Source organism: Marmota flaviventris, chromosome 5 (assembly GCF_047511675.1).
Source record: "Marmota flaviventris isolate mMarFla1 chromosome 5, mMarFla1.hap1, whole genome shotgun sequence".
Lineage (NCBI taxonomy): Eukaryota > Metazoa > Chordata > Mammalia > Rodentia > Sciuridae > Marmota > Marmota flaviventris.
This window is the reverse complement of record NC_092502.1, coordinates 147,351,243-147,372,500: the sequence shown is the minus strand read 5'-3', so window position 1 is coordinate 147,372,500 and position 21,258 is coordinate 147,351,243. Positions and strand designations below refer to the sequence as shown.

General features: G+C 36.6%; 1 protein-coding gene across 3 annotated transcripts in view; it reads right to left on the bottom strand.

Annotated features, from left to right (window-relative positions):
* The window catches only part of Wdr70 (WD repeat domain 70), a 289,453-nt gene that overhangs the window by 42,907 nt on the left and 225,288 nt on the right, over positions 1–21,258 (bottom strand). For 2 of the 3 annotated variants that reach the window (XM_027936264.2, XM_071612679.1), the window contains 3 exons: positions 8,156–8,255; positions 5,437–5,521; positions 4,090–4,228 (listed from right to left, as the gene is read on the bottom strand). The exons of the other annotated variant lie outside the window; for it this stretch is intronic. In XM_027936264.2, coding sequence (XP_027792065.1) covers positions 4,090–4,228; positions 5,437–5,521; positions 8,156–8,255 — 324 coding nt within the window. The remainder of the gene's footprint in view (positions 1–4,089; positions 4,229–5,436; positions 5,522–8,155; positions 8,256–21,258) is intronic. 3 annotated transcript variants of the gene reach the window in all.

The following is a 21,258-nucleotide window of genomic DNA, read 5'->3' as shown; positions in this document are numbered from 1 at the left end:
CTCCAACTAGACTTAGCTTTATAAAGACAACCACTGCCTTCAAACTCATTAAATGCACCTAACACTTAGACATGCCTCTTATCTCTCAAATTACTGCCAAAGGGAATGAAGTGAAGAGGCCACCACCTTAAAACAACACCAGGTCAAAACAACTTTATTAATCAGGCTTAGGTTTAAAAAGTGTTAAGTGGCAATAGATTTCTACAATGAATAAAGCATGTCATTTTGGTTTTATATTTTTAGAGAAAGTGTTATTAGTCATTTTACTACAAATTCAGTTTGAATAAAAATTACTGTCAAGGCTGGGCACAGTAGTGCATGCCTGTAATTCCAGCAGGGCAGGAGGATAGTGAGTTCAAAGCCAGCCTCAGCAAAAGTGAGGCACTAAAGCAACTCAGTGAGACCCTGTCTCTAAATAAAATATAAAATACGCTGTGGATGTGGCTCAGTGATTGAGTACCCTTGAGTTAAATCCCCAGTACCCAAAAACAAATTACTAGGTCAATAATGCTTTTGTTATTTTTGAGCATTTCCATAAATAAGTTTTAGAAAAGGTTAAATTTTTTTGTGGTTTATTCTTTTTCTAAAATTGTTACGTCATCTCCTAATTCTATTTTATCCATTCTTCTTTGCCTATGCTCTTATTACACAAAAGTAATGAAAGCCTTTTAAACAACATTATAAAAGAATAAGGTCCCAACTATAAAAAAACAAGAGTGAGCTTGTAAAACTCAAAATTTGAGTTATATCCTAAAATTCACCTTAGAAAAGAGGCCAACCATATTACTCAAATCACAAAGAATTGGGTAATAAATAAGGAATATGTGTGTGGGCTTGAAGAAACACAACTGAACTACAAAGGTAGCTTTTAAAAATAATTGAGACAAGTGTAAAAGGTGTGTAAACATCCCTATGATGATAGTAAAAGTTAAATATTACCATTCTTCTAGTGATGGAGTTGAGTCTCTATACTAGAGAAAGGAAAATTTTCAGACTACGACAAATCATGGAGTTAAAACAAGTGCCTTTTAAAACTTTCATTTCAAAATACATATAAAACATGCACTTGCTATATTTTATAAGCTATTTTTGGTGAAGATTATAGGATTTTAAAAAAATTAATAAGATCAGTTGCATAAACTAACATCTTCTGACTGAAAACTATGTTTGATTCCTATATATAATGATTTAAACTTGGTGTCCTAGAATATAATTATCTAAGGATTTATTCTGTTTTAGAAGAGCATGAGAGAAGAATACAACCAATTGTCCTTTATTAAGGTGACTGGACATGGAACCACCCTGCCTGAGCCTAGTCAACTGATTGTACTACCAAGCTAAGAACATGGGAGGCTGCCTTTGTGTAAATCAAAACTCAAAAACAATTATGCATATTTGGTATCACTAAAAGAACAATAACTATTTGGTTTTTAATGAAAAAAATACAATAGAATAGGGTTTTGCGGGGGGGTTTGCACATTCACCAATGTGCCCACACTTTACCCATTCCGAGAAATACATTAGTTTCTTCTACAATCCAAGAAGACTTAAAACTTAAGACAATAGGTCAAAGGGGGAGCTTAAAGCCCCTTTAACCTACATTCTACATTTAAGTTGAAAGCAACTTAATGTTGTTGATGTTAACAACACTCCACTCCGCAAAATACCACAACTAAACCAGTGATGTAAAGGCCCGTCTAAGGTGTGTGGTTTTATCTCTATTTGGAGTTTTCTCTTCATCTACGTATTTGAATGGATCTCAAAATCTGTTTCCTGATTTTTCTAAGATGACCCAGTATATAGTAACTATATTTAATGAAACTTTTCCTTTGTTAGCTTCTTTTTATTTGCTCATCCCTTAGATTCTACAGGCTCATCTTTTCTATCCTCTATGCCCTATCCTCAGTCAAACTCATCAGCAACTAATATTGAAACTGTAAACTATAAATGCTTCCCCTAAAACTGTATTTTCTTTTGCTTAAGCACCAAACTCATTTGCTCATCTGGCTACCAAGCATCTATACCCAAAAGTCCTATAAGCACTACAAGTTCAACATATATCAACAACAGAGCTCACTATCTTTCTTCCAAAATCTGCTTTATTTTCTATAGATATATTTTTATCTTGAGGAACATTCACCCAGTTTCCCAAGTTAAAAACCCCAACCTTCAGAGACAGAAATGCTCACTAAATCTTATAAATCTATTTTTTTCATTTCAGTAAGAGTTAACTGTTCCAAAACCTATGCCTAAATGTGTTGTCATTCTATGCTTTAAAAACACACCACAAGATAAAATAATTTCATATTATGGTATTTGGTGTGCCAGTTTATCTTTCCAAGTATAAATTCCTATCCCTTACCTTATTCACCGCCCCAGTGGCACACTGATATTCTACAATATGCATTATTTGCACTCCCCAAGTAGAATACCTACTTGTTCACTAAATATTAAATGCTATCTATGTGCCAGACACTGTTCTAAGCACTGAGGACACCACAATGAAGAAAACATGTTTCTGCCCTTATGCTACTTATATCCTAGCAGAAGCAGACAGAAATAATAATAACAACAACAACAACTATATAATACATGAGGTGGTGGTAAGCACTAGGGAGAAAAATATCCAGCTAGAAAAGCAACTTTTATCATATTATGAGACATTGTTTTTTTCCAGCAAATAGCATGTTCCTCCTGAAACTGCAGAAGTTCAGCATATGGTTAAAAATGCAATCATACTTCTACATTTCTTAATTTATTTACATTTCAACTTAAATTATGATTTCAAATGCAAGAATCATACTGAAATGTACAGTCATGGAGAGGCATAGCAGAACACAGCTTACTTATGGAACAAACAATTATAATAATCTTACTTTTTGAGATTAAAGTTGATGAAGTCAATTATTTTTCTCTGATTCTAGTGTTTTAGTTGGCTCCTGGATGCACCCCAGAAAAGTATTATAAGTGCTGGCAAATTTCAAATTATGTCATGAGATTAGAATCTATAAAACTTGAGTAACCATCCAAAATTCATTTTATTGTTACTTTACATTTTCTATAATACTCAAACTACCATGATTTCAAATTTGGGGCCTACAAATTAAGACTCCATAGTAACACTAGAACATTAGAGACAAGAGCTTTTTACTGGTGATTTAAAAACCATTGCTCAACTGTCTGAATCCTTAAGTGCATAATATATCTCAGCTATTTACAAAGAGCTGAAACAACTGGAGAAACTACATAAGAGTAGTGTTTAAGATAGAGGACATTACTAAAGCTTTTGACAATGAGCCAAAGAAATTTTACACAGGCATTAATTGGCCCATTTCATACTCAGAAAATTAGAATGATTTGCCTTCCCATTTAAATGATAATACTCACTTTAAGAGAATTCAACTTTTCCTCTGGGAATCTCCACTATTATTATATCATGTGTGGCACAAATCTCAGACCATGATGGAATGAGTGAGTGAATGTTGGCATTTTAGATTTCATATAAATGTGTAAAGAAAGTAAAAGATTCTGGATTTTTTTTTTAAGATATAGAATTAAATCTGAAATTTTTTAAGCTTCCCAATAATTGGACAGTAAATAAGTTCAGTGGAAGTGGAGCCTTATCTTAATGACCACAACTCTGGCAAGCAGAATTCTGTCAAAGTTTGCAGGGTTTAGGAAATAATGACAAATGTCATCACTCTCTGAGGGCATAACCTTTCACACTTGTCCACAATCTCTGGATCTTTCCTAACATGCACGTTGTGGCATGTTCCTTTCTGTATATACTCCGTGACTATCGGCTTCTTCCCTCCTCAAGTTGGTTGGCACAGAAAGGGAAATGACCCAGGCCCAGCTGAAATTCTGACTGAAGTCTGGACCCATAAGAAAACTGGAGCAGGGAAAGAGATAGGATAGATCAGCCAATCTACGATGTACTGATGATTCCTGTGTTGCAGAAAAAAGCAGCTATCACTATGTGGTAAGGGCCAGTGTTTATGTTCTATTTTTAAAAATAAATCAAAACAAAAGATAGCTAACATGCAAACTTCACTTCCTTCTCAAGGCTGTGGAGAAAAAGACACATACCGCATCGGTGATGTCTATTTCATACACTCTTTGGAAAGTCCTGCGCTCAAAGAAAACGAGTTTGCCACTGCCACATCCCCTTTGAACAGAGGTACCAGTGACTATGAGTTTATCATCTGGACTAAAACAGCAGTCAGTCCTAAAAACAAAAAGAGTTCATAAGTATAAGCTGATGACCCCTATAACAGTACAGCAATTAGTGAATTAAATAAAACATAAACATCATTGTAAAAAGAGCTAACTCCTCCTCGATCTTCATAATAACCCTATGAGGTAGATATTATCACCACTGTAGATGAGGAAACTAAGGCAGAGAGGTTAAGTAAACCTTGTCCATGATCACACAAGGAAATGGTTCAGATGGGATTCAAACACAGGCAGTCTGACTTCAGAACCTACGCTCTCAACTTCTATATTATATGTTGTCGTACAAGGAAATGTGGGAAAAACTCAATGTAGACCTTGAGAGTGTCTACAGACAGACATATGTGACTAATGTCTAAGTATAGATTGTTTAGGCTTTTTTTTTTCTTGGTACTATTTTCTATTATCACCACCACTGCCATCATCTCTAAATCACTTCAGTTACATAAGTCCAGCACCATGAAACAAAGAGTAGGTTGCACTGCTGAAACTAATGGATGATTGATGACACTGATTCAATGGCTTTTATTATCAGAGGTCTGGTCACCTGACTGTGAATAATCTAAGACCTGGTCCAAAGAATTCATGTATTGAGTATTACTGGTAGCAGGCATTACAGCTCCAAAATTCACATCCACTATAAAGTCATGTCTGTTTCTTGATCTGGTTTCACAGCTGATGCAGGGGCAGTGGAGCATGTTAGAGCTGGTCTCTACTGTTACACAGCTTCCTCCGTTTGATGTTTCCATTACTTTCATACTCTTCCTGTTGATCAATATTTATCATGAATATGAACTTTCATTTCTACCAACATAGAAACATTGCCTAGGTACCAATTAAGGACTTGGAGGTTAAAATCCACCTTAGCTGCCTCACAAAATCTTCAAAAGTTCCAGTTGCCAACTTAGTAGAAGTAATAGTATTCAGTTACCCAGAGCAAGACAGTTTGAATAACTGAGGGAATTGTGTGTGCACACAACATATATACAAATATACACAGGAGCACACATGTCATTTAACTTCAAAAAAACTTTTAATCTGAAGAATGTACAAAATGAAAAATAAAATAAAATGCATCTTTCATAAAACAATTTTCAATCATTCTTTCAAGTCCCTTTTCTAGAAGATCTAAAAGACATGATATAAATTAACATTATGGTAAAGAAATTTCTTTCCCATTGTCCTATGCCAAAAATTACTTACATTGGGAACATGGTGGGAAGACCCAAGGCTGAAAAAAGTGGCTTATTAAATTGTCGGACATCCCATAATTTTAATGTATCATCACCTGATAGAGGAATGGGGAAGAAAAAAAATAAGAAAAAGGTGAATTTCACAAAAAGGATTCATTTCAAAGTTAAGATCTGAACTCAGTGTATAAGTGTAAGAAAGGAAGAATAAGAACAGAAGGAAGGAGGAAAGATAGAAAGAGAAGCCAGATAGACATATTTTACTTTTTTAACTGTTAAGAAAGTTTGAAAGCAGTAATAGTTGCACGAACAATAAAAAGTTACATGATAATGAGTCAGCCTTATAGAAATTACTTTCGAGATTAATGTAGCATCTGTATGCTAGAAGAACTCTAAAGCATGAATTTTAGAGCAGATGGTAGTTCCCTACGGAATGTTTGAGCATAACCTGACTTGGGAAGATATCAATTTCAGTACCGAAAATAGTTCAATTTACAACAGATTCTTTTCCCCCATTAGTATGTGGGCAGAACTATCCATTAACATTAATGAGAATGAGCCATGTTATTCCCTGCCCTCCCATGTAATTCTACCTGTGGCTATCATTCTTTGCTGGGGAGTACTGCTTTCTCAGGCAATTTAAAGAGTAATGAATATTCTTTTAAGAATCACTTTTTATGTTTCTATAGGGTTACTAACAAATTCCTGACCAGAACAAAAGTCAAATTCTTAAAAGTAATGTCTTTGCTGTTCTTGCTCTGCAGTGCTTACAGCTGAGGCCTGCCTCATCCCTTTAGGTCCAATAAGGAATCAGGATCAGGTGCAAGTCAGGTGAGTAGAGAGCTCAATAAAAACCCTCCTTCTCTCCTCAGGGACCCTTCTGTTTAAAATCCAAAATTCTGGTAGGTACATGAATTCCCAATTGTTAGACTCAGAACCTGCTTGTACTGAAAGAACTTTGTAATCAGACTTACCTTTGGAATGTTACCTTATTACTTTTAGCATTAAAAAATAATATATTCTTACAATTCTCAAACAATATGAAAGCATTAATCTGCATTTAATTCCAGTGAACCCAGAAGGTTCTGGAATTAGTAGGAGCACCTAGTAACACCAGGTAACCCCTTTGGGACTCTGCTGAGTAGACTTCCATCTGTCATTTCCTATAAATCCAGGAAGAAAAATAATGGAATATAGCATATATGGTATTGGTCAATTAAGTTATCCAATAGCTATTACAGGATGGAAGGGGGAGTTAAGAATCGTCACCAAAATGGCTTTGACTGAAATAGAGTTAGACCTATACTTCTAAGACAGTACTTATCAAGTGGATGAAGACTCGCCTGTTTTAGAATAAGCTGGGAGGAATTTTCAAGTTATAATACCCTCTTTTTTCCCTTCATCTCCCCCAAATCTAACTCAGAAATTTAAGCACACCACCCTAAAGAATGTGACAACTTCTATGTGGTATTTTACCATTTGGAAAATCTTTCTGGGGGATTCAGACACGCTGTTTAAATAAGAACCACTGGTTTTGAGTAAAGAATATATGTAGCTTTAATTAGAAGTCATCTCAGAACTCAAGTAGCAGGCTAGAATTGATGAAACAAAATACATATTTCATATAGATCCACACTTGCTATGTGTACCATAAAGAGAAAATTATATGTGCATGTGTTTTGATTTTTTATTAAGTATGCAAGTAAAGATAGTTTGTATACAATTGATAAGGCTTCCTGAGAGGAAAGAGAATCTGAATGGAGCTTCCAAGAGTAAAAGGGCATGGACTCATTAAACAGGGGAAAATGGTGCTAGGTCTCTTCACCTCTCCTCACTTTCACTACCCTATGTACTACATCATAAATTCTTTCAGGAAAGGGACCCTGTCTATGATATTCATAGTCAATACACAGAATCTAGAATAATGTTCATAGTAGGTGCTCAAAATATATAGTAGGTTAAGAGAATAGATGAAAAAATAAACTTAACACTGTGAGATTTGTCCATGCAAAATGTAGATCCTTCTTTGGCCTACAGAATGTGCACTGAACCCTTTATGTGATATTTAAGGTCATGTGTAACATGGCTCCAAACTGTCTACCCTGTGCACTATTTTCTTTTCTCTTTCCACAAATGGGCCTACAAGAAATTTTCAGCCAAAATGCAGAGCTCCTAAACCTGCCTCCACTTTTATCCTTTTCCTTCTATTAAAGAAGCCTTATCCATGTGAGAAAGATGTAGCAAAAAATTAGGGAAAAAACCTATATCCAACCATATTTAAAATATGACCATCTAGAATTATTTGAAAAATAACATCTAGGTAAACATTTTTTTTTAACTGAATTAAGGTAGTATTTGAACTGTAAAAAAATCATTGGTCAACGAGGATTTTGAAACACTAGAGACAGAATTATAAAATGGCATAAGAAGGAAAGAATGTAGGAGATCATCTACTAAATTCTGAGGGCAGGGGCAAACCTCATCCACGGCGGCATCAAACTCTTAAGCAAAGAAATATGCTTTCTAAATTTTACATGATAACTTCTAATACAAACAATGTTGCCAAGTTGAAAATGGATTTTAATGGGAAAAAAACATACTAGTACAGGTACATTAACAAAAAGCATAGCTAACTTTACTAAGTGCTAGGATATTAGCACGACTTCTTTAAAGAGGTAAATATCATCATTTTATATGTAGAAACACATCAAAAAGAAAGTTTTTAAACTTACCTCCACGAGAGGCAAGGACATTACCATCATAGGAAAAAGCCACACAAGAAGTGTCTGTGCCTGGGTCATGAGCCTGTTTATAGTGGAATTTAGGATGAACCTGTTTGTAAACACAAAGTATTAACATATCACTTAAATTCAGATGAGAATATTTTTGAGGCAAGACTGTTTCACTTTATCATATAGAAAATTATATACACCTACAGATAAAGTATTAGTTTCACTGATTATAGTTTCTTTCCTTCCAAAAAAAAAAAAAAATTCTGAAAGGCTTTTCAAAGTCTCCATTAAATAAAGAAGAGATAATGTAAGTCCTGCAGGAGACATTTTCCAGACAGCTTTAGGAAGCCCTGAGCAACACAAGATTACAACTGCATTTAGTTCTTCATATTACAGTTATTAGGATGATTTTCCACATTTACCTGAAAGATCAAATATAAATACAAATGAGCATACAATTTACTTGCTCAAAAATATTTCTGGGTAGGCTGGGGATGTGATTTGGTGTTAGAGTACTTGTTTGTCTAGCATGTTTAAGGGCCTGGGTTCAAACCTCAATACTTCAAAAACAAAACAAAGATATTTATTGTATTCCTAGAATATGCGAGACACCGTATATATGGTTGTAGGTCTTGCAGAATTTTTAATGTGCCTACTAGATAATATTTATGAAAATAATAACAGCAGCTAACCCTTACATAATGCTTTTTAAATCCTAGGCACTGTATCTTTTACTACCTTGTCTATTTAGTCCTTGTAATCATTCTATTAGGTTCTATCACTAAAATCCCTATTTTATCTTTTAGGAAATTGAAGTACAGTGGCAAGTGCCTTATCCAAAGCCACATAGTTTGTAAGTGATAGACCTGTAAGTTTGAACCCCAAAAGCCTACTCTTAAACATTGCACTATAACCCCCCCTTCTTTTATCTGAGCTACCATCATCTTTTTACATTTTTTAAAATTAGTCTTTCCTTGTCTAACATTTTCTTAAGCTTTGAAGGGAGAAGTTCAACATTGAGTCTTTATGTATAAGGATCCAAATAAGATGAAGAAAGAAGAATATGATTTAATGTTGTAGGTTTATTTATCTTCTCTTATTTAAAAAAAATCACTGCAAGTAAATGGTTATAACCACTCAACAACCAAGAGAGGTAAGATGAAAGCAGATAAATATACTTCTAATGTCACTTCTCCATAGTTGATGGTTTGTATCTCTATTACACCAATCTTGCCACTGGGTTATAATTCAATAACCAGAACAGGCAAAGTATTAGGAGGTCAGTCACCTCCAAAGTAAGATCTACATGAACAAAGTCTGGTCCATTAAATACCTCATCCCCTATATAGGTGCCATGGATACAGTACCCTCTGTGATGGCTAATCATGTGTCAGTTTGTTTATGTGCACCTGTGTATATGCGTGTACACATTAATAGTTCTGGGCCATTGCCAATTTTCCTAGAATAATTCCATGGCAGAGGACACAGATACCATTAGTAATGACAGCATGTGGGTCTCTCAGGGAATCAAATGTATGGGAATGCAAGTCACCCCCATTGCCACTGGTATCACAACAACTCTTAGCAAAGAGTAAGTCACAAAACAGAACTCATGTACTTTACCATCCCAACAAAATTCCTGACACCCAGTCCTTGGGCTTACACCTAAAAGTTTTTAGTAATGAGGAGCACAAAGTAGACCAGTTCATTAAAATTATAATAATTTATGCATACTGAGTGAAAACTGACCTCACTCAGTTCTTTCTCTGGGTGCCAGTCCTACAAATTTGTATTAATTATCATGTTTCTATCTTTCATTGATATAAAGAATTCACTGATTTGACATTTCGTTAACTGGACACCAACTATCTGGCAGATACTATATTAAGCAGTGGAAACATAAATGTACATAAATAAACAAGGCTTCTTTCCTCAAAGAGTTGACATTCCCTGAGAAAATATGGATAAGTATAAAGAGTAACAAGGGCAACAGTGGAGAAGCATAAGTAATATATGAGCACTGAGAGAGGTCCTTAACTTAGATTTGGGAATGGGGGAAAAGAGGAGCAAAAAGAAATCAGAGACCTAACTGATAAAGGCAGATGAAGGAGCAGAAGACAGGAACAAGAAATTGTGTTCCAGAGAGAAGACACTACATTCCAGTGGGGATTATTTTTACATATATTCAATCCTTTATTTAAAAAAAAGTTGTTTTTTTTTTTTAATTATCTACCATGTACCCAGAAGTGTGTCAAGGTGAAAAAGTAGACAAGGTCCCTGCCCCTGTAGAGGTTTAAATTTAGCTGTAATGAGAATGTTATCAAATATAGTCTTGTAATTACCATTTAGTTGCCTAAGGAATAGAGCATGAAAAATATGAGAGTAGGAGTTTAGATGAGTGTCAGTATTCTGTGGCTTACAAAAATAAAGGTTTTGCAGAAAAGGTGCAATGTGCTCTGAAAAACAGGGAATATTTAACTAAGCAGACAAGGGGAAGACATTCCAGGTAAGGAGAACATTAATTTGGTAAGCACCTAAATGTTACAGCACTTCATTCTGGTTAGAATCTGGGCAGCTCTAGCTCCACAGACTGCATCCCCAACATGGATTTCAGTTTTGAGAATAGGCTTTGCTCCAACTAGCACCTTTTATCTTTATTTCTCCCATTAGTTCTCTCTAATCATTTTTGGTAATGGAATAGTTGGCATAGTTTTATAAAAGCAACTTGTCTATATTCATAAATATGTACTTTTATACAAAATATACAACAATTGACCATGAGCCCTGAAAATATCAATCAATATTTGCTTCCAGAATCTCAGAGTTATGCCAGCACAGGTTTCCTTAAAGAAGATACTGATGAAGGTTAGGGAAAGACTAAATTATCTAGAGAGAAGCTATTATTGTTTGTTTGTTTATATTACTTTATTTGATTAAAAGCTTACTATATAAAGGCCTAGATTACTGCATCCTTATCCCTGGAATTCACAGTATTTACTTCTTTTCTTTTTTATCACTGGTTGCTAACTGTCTAAATATACAGCACATTATTTTATTATAGTTTAAACCATTTTTTGGAAGGCTTGGGCTCTATCATAGTCATTATCTTAGAGCATATTGTTGGGATAGACACTATGATACAAATGGTTGTCCTAGAAAAACCTTAACTCAAAATCATAAAATATTGCTCCAATATTCTTTGTCTAAAAATACTAAACAGGTGGAGTTTACATTGTTATCATTATTTTTATGACTTGGTGGATCAGTTTGCTAGGGCTGCTTTAACAAAGTACCACAAACTGGATTGTTTAAACAACAGAAATTTATCATCTCATATTTCTGTCGGCCAGTAGTCCAAAATCTAAAGTTTCAGCAGGATGCTTCCTTCTTAGAGCTGCTTTCATCTTTACATGGTGTTCTTCCTGTGCAGGAATTTCCCCTTTTAATAAGGACACCACCCATATTAGATTCAGGGTCCACCCTATTCCAGAATAACCTAATTTTAACTAATTTCATCTGCAATGACCCTATTCCCAAATAAGATCACATTCTGAAGGGGCAGAGATCAAGGTGAAGCTTCTATAAGCCAAGGAATGTCAAAGATTGTCAGCAAACCACTACAAAGAATGTCAGAGGCACAGAACAGATTCTCACAGTCCTCCTGGTAAGAAAGCTACGCTACGCTATCTTTCACAAAATCTTAAACATATCAGTTTTTGAACTTCTCAATAATTCAAGCATTGTATGGTGGTACCAAGGGTGAGTGAGTTTCCATCCAGCAGTTACTTCTGCCTATATCCCATTATCTATCTCTTGTTCTACATATATCTATCACAGGAAAAGGACAATTCACAAAGTGATCAAAGTAAATAAAAACCACAGAATAAAATATTTTAATTGTAATGATTTAATTGATAACCTGAAAATAGAGAAAAATTTATTACAAATAATACTGGTACTAGAGTCAGGCTGACCTAGAATAAATTTTAGCTTACTAACTGGCTAAAGTATTTAATCTTTCTACTTCTCAGTTTATTAACCTATTAAAATAACATGCCTCACATCTATCTTTCCACCCCTGTCCTTCTCACCAGTCCCAAAAGACCAAGTTACATTTCATCTTCTGTCTCTCTGCCTGTGTCAGCACAAGGTTATAAGTGTATCGTGAATACCTCCTTTCAGAAAGATTCTAAAAGGCAACAATAGTGCCAAAACACAAACTCCATGAGCAAGAAGGAAGCAAGCACTAGGCTACTTCACAAATTGGGTGTATTAATATTTGATTGTCCCCTAAAATCTATTCCTAGGACTTTTCAACAGGTAGAAAAATTCTTTCCCGCTAGGAAATCTATTTTCAAGCTTAGTGTTAAACAATTCTAATCAATTTTGTATTTTCAATTCTGTATTTAGAGTTGTCCTAAATAGTATGTGGTACTTGTCCAAGTACTGGAAGTGACCTGGGTGGAGGAATGTCCTCATGGGTGCAATGTTTAGGCATTTAAAAGCTATGGCAAGGAATCCTGTCTACAAAGACAAGTGTTTGTTGGTTACTGTTAAGTTTTACTGATGCCTTGCAGAGGGATAATGAAAATGAGAGGCATTAACAGGTAAAGACTAAGTGGACTACTTCAGCAGCTTCCAAAGAGGCTGTTATCTCCTGTAGTAGAAGAACTGACACATTTGAGCAACAGATAGGAAACCAGATAGTTAGATTTACAGAGCTCTAGTGACATTTAAATGTTCAGCCAAGGCAGGTTCATTATTCTAAAGTCAGGGCTCTTGGGCTGGGATGTGTCTCAGGGGCAGAGTGAATGCTTGGCATGCATGAGGCCCTGGGTTCAATCCCCAGTACTGCAAAAATAAAACAAATAAACAAACAAAAAAACTAAAGTCAGGACTCTAGTTGGGAAAACCTAAGACCCTGAAATGTCAGAGTATATTTGGACAGATGTCCCATAGGATGCTAGTTCTGTAGACATACTACCCACCCACTCAAAACCCTAAGACCTCTCACAGCTTAAAGAGGTAACTCTCTCTTGCCTAGCAAAAACTAGAATTTCTTCCTGCTGCAACCCCCCACCCCCACCCAGCTTCCAAGGGACCAGATACCTCCTCTTCTTAGGACCTTCTCCTTTTCCTTTCTCCTCTCCTGACGGCCAGAATAATAATTAGGGTTAAACTCAGTATTATTACTCAGCTGGGTAAGAACTAGGCCTAATAAGGGAGGAAAGAGAACATATACTAGAAGAGATTTAAAAATTAGCTAGCAGCTACTGGCAGGAATCATGAAATATAACCTGAGTTTGGATTTGGGGGACACTTGATCAAGGGGGTAGGGAAGTAAGGCTAAATAAACAAGATTCATTGATTTGGGAACCCATTTTTGAACATAAGATTTAATACCCTAGAAAGGATCTCGGAGAGATAACTTTGCTTCTAGAATCCTACTAGAGGCCTAGAAAAGTGATGGTCAATGTTGAGTAAAGCAAAAATGCCCTACTGTAGATGATTAATAAAAGAATAAGAAATATAGAAGAAGCAAGCATGCTGAAATGGATATATTTTGTCAAGTCAAAAAAACAAAATATTATTTTTCAAGGGAGAGCCCAGAGGATACACCATTCAATAAGGCCATCAAGAATGCATAGGTGAGGGCTGGGGATATCAGCTTAGTTGGTAGAGTGCTTGTCTCACATGCACAAGGTTCTGGGTTCAATCCCCAGCGCACACACACACAAAGAATGCACAGAGGGGATCAGCATCACCAAAAAGTTTAGTGGCAGCTCTCCTATGCAGCCCAGGGCTAGTCACAGAGCTGGGGCAGTAATAGCAATGGAAACCCTTGCAAGGTTAAATTTCAAGTAGCAAGAGGCTGCAATTGCTGTAATGCCTGGCAAAATCAGAGAGGCACTCAACAGGGCTTAATGCATAGGGAACTACAAAAATGGTAGTCACCACAGGGCATCTCTGGAGACAGAATAATGGGCAACCAACAAACATACTGCTTAATATATACAATGAAAAAGAAGGATAAATGGGAAAGCAGCAGCCTGAAGGTGGTCACCACAGTAAAAAGTCATGATCTCTTGCTCTGTTCCCATATCTGAGTCAATTTTCAGATCAAATGCCTATTGATGTCAAAGGTACATTGCTGAAAGAAAGGACACTGCTACCTACTGGGGCAAGTTGTGATATTCCCCTAGTCTTTCCACAAAGGGACTGTTGACTACTATAAGCTTAATCAAACAGTAGTCCCAATTTTAGCTGGAACATATTAATAACTGTTCAGGGTGACTTAGTCTCAAGGACTTCCCATTGACCTGGCCAAAGCTTTCTTAGAACTATGCTGCAGTCTGAGGTACTTCCTACCCTCCCTTCCCTCTTTTTTTCCTAGGGATCAGACCTATATCATCATCGGCCTCTCCAGCTTCCTCTGGCTATATACCCAATTTTCCCTCACAGCATTTTGGCAATAGAATTCTTATATATCAAATGCTGACATGGGATCTGCTTTTCAGAAAACACTAGCAAACAAGACACAGGAAAAAGTCTGCAAAGGAAAGTACATTGAATTGTTTTCTTGCTGCTTTTGGAACAAAGCCAACAGGTGAAAAAGTATGGATTAGTTTTCTGAATGATCAGTGGCATGTGCTCAGTCATCCTATAAGCACCAGCTGGCAATTAGGCAAGGGCCAGACATATGAGAGACGCCATCCTAGACCCTCAGCCACAAGTGAGCTATCAGCTGCAAATGCAATCCAAAGCCCCTCAGAAATCAGTCATACCTGTTCAGAGGAGAAGCACTGCCCCAAACCACTCAACCAACAGACAGAATCATAAAAAATAAGAAATGTTGTTTTAAGCCACTAAGTTTTAGGGGTAGTTTGTTATGTTGCAAAAGTTAACTGACACATAAAGAACGTGAACCATGCCCAGCACAGTAAACATTATATGGGTGCATTATTACCAACTTTTTCAGAAGGTTGATTCTTTCTCCTCTACTTACATTCTACCAAATAATACCCAACATATACTAGTCCAGTGACCCTGTAATTCAAATTTATTCTACTTTATCCATGTCTAATACTTTATAAAAACACTATACTCCTCCTCTTCACATTTTCTGTGCCTATGAGAATTCTCTCTAGCAATGTTTCTTAATTCTTATCATGCTTGGCTTCAGATAACCATTGTCCCTAAGAAGTTGTAGTCTGTTTCCAATGATTTATAGCCATCATTTCTTCTATATATTCTTTGGCACCAACTGAAGTAATTAATTATTATTTCAGTTACAATTATTGCAGGTGATAATATAGAAATGGGACAGGAGAACACTTGGAAATAGTTCAATATTGGAGGACATGCAAAGGAAGGGTTATATTTGAGTTGCATTTTTTAATGGTACTAGATGAAAGCTCTTTTCCCACATTTCTGACCCTTTCTTTCAAGTAAGTTAGCTTCAGATTATTTTCTTCCCAGGCACACCATTTGAACTTGAGAACCAGTGACAGTCTTAGAGTACAATGTCATACATCACATATCATGGTGCTTATAAGAGGAACATACTTAATATAGAAAATGAAACTCTGAACTTTTGAGCATGTCTCAAGGAAACAATATGTTTCACGGTAAGTTGACAGTTTTCTAAGTTTCTAACTTCTTTAAAAAAAATTAAGTTTCAGGCCATGTTTTTCTCTTCCTTCCTTCCTTCCTATTTTTCTTCCTTCCCTTCTTTTGAAGAAATAATTTAAAGACAAAAGACAATAAAATATGATCAAAGTCCATTCATCATTCTCCATAATGTAAAAGTGAAATATGAAAATTTTAGAATCCAACTACATTTGCTGACAACCCAGTGAGACACACAACACTGAGAAGAAATAAATTAAGATAAAACGCCGGGGGATTAGAATTGTGGCTTAGTAGTAGAGTGCTTGCCTAGCATGCATGAGGTGTTGGGTTTGATCCTCAGCACCACATAAAAATAAAATAAAGGTATTGTGTCCACCTATAGCTAAATATATATACATATATATGTATATATATATATATGTATATGTATGTGTATATATATGTATATGTATGTATATATATTTTAAAAAGACAAAACATTAGATACTCAAAATGATGTACAAGCTGGAAAAGAGGGAAAACATGTCTTTCATAGAACATTTATTGTACCAACTATAAGCCAAGCATTGTGTCAGGTTTGGTGGGAAACTCACAAGTGAGAGAGGAGACTGCATTTATGACCAGGGCTGCACTTCCCAGCAGGTTCTCCACTCTCAGTTCCATTTCACTGCTACAACCACTGGGATTCATAACTATGACTTAGCATTTATTTATCATCTGTGTTTGGCAAAGAGATAGCCCAGCCTTCATTCATAACTGGACTATGTTACAACTATATGCCTATTTGGTCATCTCAAACCAGGTGACAGTGTGTGACGACCTAAGGCTCTATCTGATGACCAGCTGGAAGCTGCAGCTGCAAAAGAAAGCTCAGCCACTGAGATATGTGAGTCACGGGCAGAATATGACGCCAGTGCTCTGGAATCTTCTGGCTCCCCATGTGCTTGCAACTTGAAATTCAAGGTGTTTACTTTAGTCTATAAAACAAACCCCTTATGGCTAGGGCAAAAGTTACCTTCACATTAATCTCTCTTCTTATAAACCCTAGCTGAGATCAGCTGGTATACCAGTTAGGCATTCAAGATTTATGTTTCAGAAATCTGGATGCAAAAAAAAAAAAAAAAAATTTAAAGCCCTACAGAGGGCCTGTGCTTTTAAATTTTCAAGAAGGCATGAAATGAAACAGCCTGTCTTTCTTGGACTTTGAGACTCTGATTTATAATTCTGAGACATCATACAGAATCATTTAAAGATGGGGATATTATCTGATTAGACAATTTAAATAACTGGCAGATTTTACTGTTCTGATTTTAAGCAAAATATAATTTTTACTGGGAAAAAATAAGGTAACTAATAGAGAATCTCATATGATATTCCATAGGTCTCCAAATGAGAATATCACCTAAATCACCAAGAGAAATGATTTAAGAAGAAAGTCTTTCCAGAGAGAGAGCCCAAGAGCAGGGTTTCCCAGAGAATGTTTTGTGTAACATCATCATATTGGGGATGGGGGCGGGGGCTATAGCCAAGCAAGCCTGGGAAACTAGAGTTTATTTGCATACCATGGCCTTGTCTTAAAGATTCAAAATACACATCAGTATATTAAAAGCCAGAACTTTTAAGTAGTACTCCTGGAATAAATCAACCTCTTTAGCATTTCCAAAGCTTATTTGACTACATTTTTTTTCACATAGCACATACCAGTATGGATGGAACCATTCTCTGAATCTTAATTGGGAAAACACATATCTAGATCAAGGGTTAGCAAACTTCCTGGAAGGAAACAAATGGTAAATATTTAAAGCTGTGAGGACCTTATAGACTGTCACAACCATTCACTTCTGCTATTGTAGGATGAATGCAACCAGACAACACACAGATAAATGGATAATGCTATGTGTTCCAATAAAACTTCATTTACAAAAAGAGGTATCCACCGGGCTCGGTGGCACACGCCTGCAATTCCAGCAGCTTGGGAGGCTGAGATAGGAGAATCTCGAGTTCAAAGCCAGCCTCAGCAACAGCGAGGTGCCAAGCAACTCAGTGAGACCCTATCTCTAAATAAAACACAAAATAGGGTTGGGGAGTGGCTCAGTAGTTGAGTGCCTCTGAATTCAATCCCCAGTACCCCCTACCCCAAAAATGGTGCTGGCTAGATTTGGCCCCAAATCAGCTCAACTTTGATCTAGAAAGAACAAAAACCTGAGGGAAAGACCCTCTATTATTTCTCAGATCACTGAGGTTAATTGGAGGCTTCCTTGTGGTTCAATAACTTATAACCTAATGGTGGTAGCAATAATAGTGATAATGATAACAGCAGCAGCTACATTTATCCAACATGTTGCTACTTAGGGCAGTAAAACATACATTTTCTAATTTCATTCTTTAAAAAAGCCTGCTGAGTTATACATCATTACCTCATTTTATAAACAAGGCTGAGTGAGGCTCAGTGAGATAACTTACCCAAATATATATGGCAAGAAATTGTAAGAGCAAAACCTCTAACCATGGTTCTAATTCTAGGAGCTATACTCTTCATCAAAATACCCCTTTATGATAAGTTGCCATGTTTCTTCCTTTGGTTGTGTATGAGGGAATGTTATAGTAATGGCCTTCAATGAATCAAGTCTCCGTATATCCTCAAGGCAGACAGTGCACTGAGAGGAATTGATAAATATAACTGCTTTCTCCTTCAAATTACATAATAAGATATTTTACACTATTAAGGATTTCTCAAATATCCTATTAGAAATTCAATCCAAGGCAGACAGTAGCAGTCTTTTATCCAAACAGGAACAGTAAACATCACAAACCAAAGTCATTTGTTATTTCCTCCTAGTTCCAGTCAATGGGAGCTGGTACATAATAATTATAACTAACATTTATTGGGCACCTACCATGGGCTACATACTGTCCTAAGTATATGGTTTCTATTAACCATCTGAATATTTTCAACAGCCTTGTGAGATAAATACTATCATTAGCCTTACTTTCCAGGTGAGTTTGAGGTACAAAAAAGGTAAAGTCAGTTGCCCTAGGTCACATGGCTAGTACATAGTAATGCCAGGATTTGAAACTTGGCAGCCTGACTGGAGGGTCTGCGCTATTGGCCACTAGTGTACACAAAATATACTCTGGCTTTTCTGATTTTAGGCTCCCTTTACTCTGACCGCCATTTGCAAATAAAGCAGGCCCCAACTCTGTTCATATAATACCTTGTTCTTCCCCTACTAGGCCCATTCTCTCACCAACCACTGGTGAAAGGTGAAAAGTGGGTCAGTGCAGCAAGTGTGTTCTAGTGGGTGACTGCTACACCCATTTCTATAAACAGATAAAACTATCACCATGGCTCCATTTAATTCCAGGTTACCAGCTATATTCAGTCTTTAAGCATTGGCTGATTAGCCTTTATTCAAGATCACATCAGAAGTCCCTGAGTAATTTAAAACTTGGTAAATAACAGTGACAAGCTGATAATCAGTGACAAGCTGAAATCCCACTGCTGTGGATTTCCCCTGGCCACCCTTTAAAAGATGTTACCTTTTCTTCTTATCTTTAATTCTTAAGTTTAGAGTGACAGTGTGTGGAGGCTTGGACTGTCTGTATCACATAAGAAACACACATGTGAGCACAAGTGCAGCTCCCAATTCAGCTCTTTAATTTAAGAGGAACTTGGAAACCACCATGCCAACACCGGAAGCGCAGCACCGTGGAATGACCTGCCTAGACAGGAGGGAAAGCCCATCGGTCCCCTCTTTGAAGTCCAGCTGCCTGAGATTCACTGGCAGCCAACCTTCAAAGAGAGCCGATGCTTCCTTCCCTCAGCCTGGCCGCCAAGTTTCCCGGGCAGCTGGGTGATTTAGCCACTCTGCCCAGCTGTCTGTGAACTCTGGCAGGCAGTTCAAGTGAGGGATAGTGAGACGGTAGGGAAGGGGGAGGAGAAAGAGGGATGGCAGGGTGGCGGGCCTAGTGGCGCCACAGAATGAAAAGGATGCTGGGTTTGTTAGAGCCAACCTTATCAAAGTCAGTCAAAAGACTAAGCATCCAAATGGTGCACAATTCAAATGCACTACAAAGCAACTCACCAGTGACCTACTAAGGGATTTTGAGTACACTTTCCTGCAAAAGCTAGTGAACCTAAAATGTATTCTTCTAAAGATGATCCAGTTGCTGCTTTAGAGAATAGTCCAATTTCTACATGAGGATGTAGGGAACCAAGTTGAAATCAGGCATCAAAAATGTACAGTCCTTTACTGATTTTGATTTTCCAGCAGCATGAGTTGATGCTTTTTAGGTATTTTAGGGGGTTGTTTGTCAACTGTGTTGTGGCAACCCTTCTGTTTCCCTGGCAGCCAATAGCTGAAACAACATATCTGTTTCTGCGCCTGTGCAGCAGATGCGTGGAAAAGATGGGCTCATTTAACATAAATACTGCCAATGTGCTATTATGTTTATCCTCCTGAACCACATGCTCAGAGTAGAGAAGAGTGAGCGTTACCAGCTGCAGGTGCAAAAGGGTTGCAGAATGGCTGTGTAGCAAAAAAAACTTTCAAGAGAAGTCTAAGAACAAGATATTGAATTTGGTAAAGTGGGAGATTATCAAAGTAACTAGCATATAAGTGAACGTGAAGGAAGAATTGAGGATTCATGAGCAGAAGACTAAATCATCAGCTTTGCATTTTAGACAACTCTGGAAGCTACACGAAGGTAAAGGGGAAGGAAAATGAATGCCAAGAAAAAAAGTGATAATAAATTTCATGAAATCTTTTCTCTAATTCTTTATGATGTAATTAGAAAATGAATGCATGGATGAATTGGTAACATATTTTATAATAACATCAACGAAAGACCTATATATTCAGATAGACTACCTTATCCAGTTACAAACTTATTTTCCTGCTCTTTAGAACTGGAAACTACATGACACAAAGCCTGGTATAGTGGTGCATGCCTGTAATCTGAGCAACCCAGGAGGCTGAGGCAGGAGGATCACAAGTGTTCAAGGCCTTAGCAATTTAGTAAGCCCTTCTCAAAATTAAAAAATAAGAAGACTGGGATGTAGCTCATTGACCAAGCACCCTGGAGTTCAATCCCCAGTAAAGTAAAAAAGAAAAAGAATATGATACAGCAATCAGCATTAATTTCAGTGGCATTAAAAACATATGATCCAAAACTTATAATCCAAATTTAAAAGTATAACACAGCCTATAGAAGAAGCACCAAATAATATTTCCTGAAATTTGCTAATTCTGTGAACATTTATCAAGGCACTAAGACAGTTGTGGGCAGATGGCAAGATGAGAAAAATGGCTCTATACTATCAAGGAGCTCTATCTAAAAAGGGAACTAAAGATAAAAAGAAATATCTACAATAAATTATATAATCTATAATGACAGTATACCCGACTATAGAGTAAAACCAACCAAAAAAGTGTACTTTAAAATGGTAGTATGACGGTGATGGGTTGGAA